The 8,141-nt window shown below is 30.8% G+C and overlaps 1 protein-coding gene across 1 annotated transcript; it reads left to right on the forward strand.

Moving 5' to 3' along the window:
- Positions 1 to 1,151: 1,151 nt before the first annotated feature.
- On the forward strand, positions 1,152 to 1,742 carry LOC106638933 (uncharacterized). Its single transcript, XM_014352361.2, has one exon. The coding sequence runs from the start codon at positions 1,152 to 1,154 to the stop codon at positions 1,740 to 1,742; it is 591 nt and encodes a 196-aa protein (XP_014207847.2).
- The last annotated feature ends 6,399 nt before the right edge of the window (positions 1,743 to 8,141 follow it).

Here is an 8,141-nt window from a genome sequence, read left to right on the forward strand (position 1 = left end):
CTGCAAAAACTGCATTACTACTGCTTCACTTCTTTTTCATCCTCGGATTGGTGCATCACTTGGTTTGTTTACAGATGCTTCAAACCATTCTGTTGGAGCTTGTTTACAACAGCTTGTTGATAATGTTTGGCAACCCTTTGCATTCTTTTCTAAGAAAATGTCTTTGAAGGAAAGTTCTTGGCCTGCTTATTATCGTGAACTTCTAGCAGTTTATGCTGCAATACAGCATTTTCGACATTTATTAGAAGGGCATTTTTTCACGATATACTCGGATCACAAGCCGTTAATTTATGCTTTTCAACAAAAGCGTAAAAAACTTTCACCAGTGCAGTTTAACCAACTGTCTTTTATATCGGAATTTTCAACTGACGTTCAATATATAAAGGTATTGACAATGTCGTAGCTGATACTCTTTCACGAATCGAAGCTGTTTCTGCACCATGTGATTACAGGTTGTTGGTCGAGTCTTAAAAAGAAGATAAAGAGCTTAAGAAAATAATTGATGAAAAATCTTCTTTGCACATCGAACGAGTCCCAATTCCTGGATCTTCACTAACTGTGTTCTGTGATACATCAACAGGAAAACCTCGGCCCTTTATCACGCCTAAATTTCGTCGTGGTGTTTTCGATCAACTTCATAACTTGAGCCATCTAGGTGCCAACGCTTTACTTTAGTTAATTAGCGACCGTTTAGTTTGGCCTTCTATGAATAAGGATTGCAAGAATTGGGTTCGTGCTTGCAATGAATGTCAGCGATCAAAAATTTCTCGTCATGTTCGTGCTCCTATTGGATCGTTCAAAACTCCGACACAAAGGTTTTTGCACATTCACATTGATTTGATTGGTCCGCTTCCACCTGCACGTTCTTTTAGATATTGTTTGAGCGTTATCGATTGTTTTACTCGATGGTCAGAGGTTTACCCTTTGCAAGATATTACTGCAGATTCAGTGATTCATGCATTGTTGGACTGTTGGATTTCACGTTTTGGTTTTCCTCAAACGATAACTTCAGATCGCGGAGCTCAATTTACTTCGCATCTTTTTAAAGATTTTGGAAACTTTTCGGAATACAGCATAAGCTAATTACAAGCTGGCATCCTGCTTCAAATGGTTTAGTTGAACGTTTACATCGCCAATTCAAAGCTGCAATCATGGCTCACTCCGATATCGATTGGGTTCGTGCATTACCTTTTGTACTTCTCGGTATTCGCTCAGCTTTTAAAGAAGACATCAAGGCTACTTCAGCTGAGATGGTATACGGAGAAACTCTTCGCCTGCCTCATGAGCTTTTTGTTTCAAGTCCTGAGAACAAGAGTTTTGATGATCCAAAAAGTTTCCTTTCAAACTTACGAGAATTCATGTCACGCTTACGACCAGCTCCAGCATCAAGGCATTGTCAACCTGGGGTGTTTGTATTCAAGGAATTATTAGATTGCAGCCATGCGTTTTTGAAAGAAGGGCCGATTCTCAAAGCTTTACAACCACCGTACACTGGGCCTTATGAAATAGTTGAACGAGATCAAAAAACGGTTACTTTGAGAATTCGTGGCAATTCGATAAAAAATTCAATCGACCGTGTTAAACCAGCTTTTGTTGTTCAAGATGAAGTTTTTATACCTGTTCCTGTTTCTACGTCAGTTCCTGTTTCTATTTTTAATACTGACGATGTGCCTACAGTGCTCCCACCAGTTGTTGAACGCACAACACGTTCCGGCAGAAAGTTAGATTCAGAGACGTGTTGAATTTATAACCAAATTCTCTGCCGAGGGAGGGTAGTGTGGCGATTCATACATTCGAACATCGCGTTAAAATGTGTAAATTGCCTAGCAACGCGAATGTGTGATGAATAATATTTTAATGAATTTGTACACAGTCTGTCAATCGCTCTTGTATCAAACGTATGAATGTTCTGATAATAAATATTGATACTTTAAAATAGGAAGCATAAGTTATTTGTATTGATTTACTATCGTCTATTTCCTATAAGTGTATGTACATAGGTTCCACCCGTACCCATAACAAAACAATGTATTACAATAAACACAAATTTATTTTTCTTAATAAAATTTTTAATTTCTAATTCTTAAACAATACAATTTTTTTACACAAAATAACAAAATCACATGCTTGTAGTAATCGCAGAGACTAGAGTCTGTCCTAATTATTTAACATATCACTTTCAATGAGACTTTTCAAGTCACATAAAAATTCAAGAGTTTTATTTACATTAGCTTCTCTTTTGATAAAAAGATTTTGTTCATTTAATAAAACGATCTCAAACTAGCGTCACCTTCCATTAATTCATCAACAATTACGTTAAAATCTACTTTACGAATGAGAGCTACGAATATAATTATATGTACATATATCTGTCACAAGTCTTTCTAATTATTTACTCATTCTTATTACATTGTTATAACGAATAAAAATTAAATACTTACATCTTTAATACAAATACATTACAAATGTACACATACGCTGCCGTAACCGACGCAGCAGAATCTGCAGACACTTGAGACACTGCAGAGTGCACACTGCACACCACCTGATGTGTGTATATATGTGTGTACATGAACACTCACACAATGGGGACCCGTGCGGCGATACCAAGTCTTCACTCATCGCTACTTCCCCCTTGCCCCGCAAGTGTTTACCCCCTGTTATCTCTACCGAACGTCCTTAATAATAGTTTTAATATGTTACATAGGAATTTTATCTACATCAACTGATCTTATGCATTATTGTGCACCATTGAGACCACTCACATTTGTTAAATAAATTTCTGATTAATGCATAAAAATTCAAATTTTTTTTCAAACAGTATCGTTAAGTATTAAATATTTGATTGATTTTTCCAAGATTACATTTCTTATTTCCTGTCTTTTCACTGATATTATCTGCTCATCGAACTAATCAGTTAATCAGTTAACAGCGGAATTTGAGAATAATTTAATATCGGATCCTGTAAAACATATTATCACACACAGTATTACGAAATGAGTATTTATACCAATTATAATTTTGAAAACTGTATAATCATACCAAGTAAAATTTTTCAGCGTATTGCAATGTATACAGGCCACAGTCACTGAAATTTTGTTGTTGTGGAACCTTAACATGAATTACTTTTAAATCATTACTATCACATAAGTAATAACATGTTTTCTTTTTCTGAAGCTCCGCATTAATAAAAGTACTTAAAGCTTGTTCAACAAATTGGGTTCCATGGTTGTTAATTGAGTTGAAAATTAATATACACGGATTGAAACAGAAATTTTACTGTAATATGCAATTGGGTTTAGGATACATACTACTAGTGTAATTTCTAAGGTTCAAATTCCATCATTGTTTTCGTACGTATTTTGGTATTCATTGCGTTGAATTGGGTGCTACATTAGAATTTTAATCAAGTAAATCTGAATCGTGTTTTTCATGATGGTTTTTGGCCATTTATACTCTTTTAAGTATGAAGTCGATAGTAAATAGGATTTTAATTTTCATGCAATCCACTGAATTCAACGTTCTATTTTTTATGTCATCTGGTAAGTTATTCACAGTACAAGGACCAAGAAATTTATTCTAGTACATAATAGATATGCGCAATTACTAAAAAAAAAGTTGTATTCAATGCTTCTTTGTTTCTATTTCTTTGTTTTTTATGGTAACTTAGATTCATAGCATCTTTTGTACTTCGAAATTGAAACTATGCATGATGACGATTGAAGCTGCATATACATGTTACTCTTAGCGTGCGCAAGATAAAGTTTCGATCGTTGTATTTTCAAAGTCATTATAGACTTATACAAAAAAATATGAGGAAACAAACATATACACGCAATACAAAATTTCAAACGTACCTCTTTACTTCATTATTATTTCTTGTGCGTGTATTTAATTCAGAATGCTCGTTGACTACATTATCAGCACGTGTCTCTTTAATCTCTTTAATGAGTAAATTTAAAAAACAGACAATAACTTAATACCAATCGGAGCTACAATAACTATAATATTTACATGACTTTTATAAAAAAATCGTTTTTAGCGTTTGATTATACGAAGTTGTTTAGTATTTATTTTAGGTATATGCACATAATGGTTTTCTTACCTTTCATTGATCGAAAAAACTAAAAAATCTTTCTTAAAAATGTTTAAATTATTTCTTTTTCCCATACTATAATTCTCTGAACTTTGTACTAAATGTTTATAAAAAAAAAAATCGAAAAAATAAGATCTTTCTCTATCATTCTTATGTAATTTTTCGTGAAATATATAGTTAAGATAGAAATAATTGATAACATCGTTTAAAAAGGCATTTGTACGAAGACAATCTATATTCTCGGCATAAATCAATATTCCTCCTGTCGCTGGTGGAGTGGGATGGATAACAATAGTTGGTACATTTGGACATCTATACAGCGCAAATGTAGATACAATTGTGTGAGTTAGCGTGACTATTAAACATTTATTATCGACATCTTATCTTACAATAGTCATGTAATCAGAAAGGTTTTTGAAAAAACATACACATCATTTGCTTTTTTTTCTACCGATATCCTTTTCATCAGTCCATGAGATTTATTTTTTGTCTTGTCGTTTTCATCTGTCATCAGCGTTTTTGAAATTTGTTCTGAGTGGAGTTGTTTATTATCAAAGTTGTGTGATTTTTGATTTATAGTCTATTTATAAATAATAAATACGATTTTATTAAAATCGGCAGGACACATGATTAACTCGTAATGTTGGTAAGATTCAGCATTAAGTTACCGTTATTTTTCTTATATCTCTTGATGTTGTACTTTGCGAAGGCGCATTCGATGCTAGCTCACTTATCGGACTGCACGGTTTACTCGATAGGAATGCAGTCGATAAAATTTGTGATAAGCAAATAGATCTGTAATTACAACCCTTTCGTTTATTGCATTATATATTACATTATTGTAATATTGTTGAATGGCAACTCACGATTCATCAACGCTTAACTTCATTAACGATTCCAAGTCAAAAAAATCTTCTAAAAATATAATTTTTCACGTTAGAATAGTACAACTTCTATGACAAACTTTGATTGAACAGTCGATACAATGTTCATATTAAATGGATGTTAGTACTTTATAACAATACAACAAAAACATTTAGAGAGTGAAAATTTATGAAATAATATATTATTTAAAATTTGGGCGTGCAGCAGTTATTTAGCTATTAAAAAAAAATTTATCCAAGTTGCATTCGTGTCTCTGCATATTTCGATTATTATATTTCTTTCACATGTTAGGTATATTAGATACGTAGATATATATGTAGATAAATCTTCCGTAACTATCTTAGCTTCTAGTTGAAAAAACAGTTGATTACAAAAATATTTTTTTTACAGTATTTTTATGGTATAGTCACGTCATCCACAACTGTATGTATTAGCAATTTAACTACCAATTTCTCCAAACAAACAATATATGACATTTTGTAGGAGCAAATTTTAATCAATTTTCGAAAAAACACGTCTGTTTCTGGTGTATATAAAATCTGGCCGAAACGAGAGCTGTGATTAATCCCTATCGATTGAGAAAAAAATTTTTCGATTTGTGGCCAGCGATCAGTTACAGAGGATGATAGAAAATAAATAAAAATCCCTACAAGAGAGAAATATTGTTGATTATAATCGGAAATTAACTATTTCCTTTTAAACCACTTTAACTTTCGACTGGTAATACTAAATTCAGCAAAAAAATTTTATTAATAGACCTTAACTCAAGCTTTCATTTAAAGCTGAGTGTGGACCGTTTTAAATATTTTACTACTTGAGGCATAAATAACTGCAGGTTTCATATTATACGGGCAACAATTTTTGGCTGATTATTTGCCTGGTTTACCGGCTAGTGATTTTACAATATGTATCTCAACATACAGAAAATTTTGTAGGTTTTCTTTCAAGTACCAAGTTACAGTTATTTGTAGAGAAGCAGAAAGAACTCTTTACAATATTCAAAAATAAAAACACTTACCCATGTCCACATTTTCGATTGCGGTAAGAATGTCATCGTCATCTCCCATTGTGTCTGTTGCCTTAGTATTATTTATATGTGATGTAGACTCTTCTGATTTTGTACCTATATCTGACGTAGCTCCTTCTGAGTTCTTAGAAGCTAACACATTCAATAACCGGTATTTTTAAATAATAGTACCACTCAGGCACTTTAACGTGGGACGGGAGAATAGTGCATTACATATGGAAGGTTTTTCACATATTGTTATACTATCATTAACCCAAATCTCTGTGTTCTTCGATCTATCGATCTTTTCCTTGTCTAGGTCCTACAAAAAAACATTTTTTTACACAACCTTTGATTCAAATGCAAATAACTAATACTCACTGATACTATGTAGGATATTAGGATATTATCGAATAACATTAGATCAAGGATATATCAACTGATTTCGTCAGTTCAGGTAGTATTCTCGTTATGGCACTAGTCAAGTAAATACCAAGGCTCTTAACCATTATATTCCCCCCTGTCGAGTGTATGGATAGGTATACCTTAATACATAAATCACCATCCTTTTTGATTTATGTTTGTTCGTTTATTGTCTCATGCGTATATATGTATATATATATATATATATATATATATATATATAATTAATATTATTTATTATTATTAATATTATTATTATTATTATAATAAATAAATTTATTGATGTTGATTAAATAATTAAAGTATAAAAAATACTATTGTATAAAATTTAAGATTTTTGTATATTATGAATTATTTATATTAATTTTTTTTTAAACAAATAGATATTTAATAATAATTATTATATTAAATTTTTAAATTATTTATTTTTAATTATACTTGTGTTATTAACAAATAAATAATTTATAATTAATAAATTTATATATATATATACTATTTAACGTGAGAACATAAATTCAGATTTCAGAAAAAAAATTAATAGTAATTCAACTCAAATAGTTAAAATTAATAAAATTTTATTTAAGAAATTAATTTAATAATATTTAAAAAATTTATGAAAATAATAATATTATTTAAATTAAATTTATTATCTATAATTTTTTCTTTAAAAAATAAATATTTATTATTATAATATATAAATATTTTTTTAATTTATAAATAGAATTTATTCAATAAATAAATGAATAATAAATTATAAATATTTTAAACAAGGTATGTCTTTAATGTACCCGTATAAAATATTCTAAGGTAGGTACCGTTGGGGCAGGATTCTATCTAAAAATATTATTAAACAAAGAAATTTTAAAGTGTGTACTGCAAAATATTGATCATTCCTCTTACAAGGTATGTCATCAATGTACTCGTATAAAATATTCTGAGGTAGGTACCGTTGGGGCAGGATTTTATCTAAAAAATATTATTAAACGAAGAAATTTTAAAGTGTATACTACAAAATATTGATTATTCCTCTTACAAGGTATGTCGTCAATGTACCCGTATGAAATATTCTAAGGTAGGTACCGTTGGGGCAGGATTCTATCTAAAAAATATTATTAAACGAAGAAATTTTGAAGTCTATACGGCAAAATATTGATCATTCCTCTCACAAGGTATGTCGTCAATGTACCAGTATAAAATATTCTAAGGTAGGTACCGTTGGGGCAGGATTCTATCTAAAAAATATTATTAAACGAAGAAATTTTGAAGTCCATACGGCAAAATATTGATCATTCCTCTCACAAGGTATGTCATCAATGTACCAGTATAAAATATTCTAAGGTGGGTACCGTTGAGGCCGGATTCTATCTTAAAAATATTATTGAACGAGGAAGTTTTAAAATGTAAACTGCAAAATATTGATCATTTCTCTAACAAGGTATGTCATTAATGTACCCGTATAAAATATTCTAAGTTAGGTACCGTTGAGGCAGGATTCTATCTAAAAAATATTATTAAACCAAGAAATTTTGAAGTGTATACTGCGGAATATTGATCATTCCTCTTACAAGGTATGTCATTAATGTACCCGTATAAAATATTCTAAGGTAGGTACCGTTGGGGCAGGATTCTATCTAAAAAATATTATTAAACGAAGAAATTTTGAAGTCTATACGGCAAAATATTGATCATTCCTCTCACAAGGTATGTCATCAATGTACCAGTATAAAATAT

Source organism: Copidosoma floridanum, unplaced genomic scaffold (assembly GCF_036245765.1).
Source record: "Copidosoma floridanum isolate Cflo_tuat_1 unplaced genomic scaffold, Cflo_Japanese_pri ptg000001l, whole genome shotgun sequence".
Lineage (NCBI taxonomy): Eukaryota > Metazoa > Arthropoda > Insecta > Hymenoptera > Encyrtidae > Copidosoma > Copidosoma floridanum.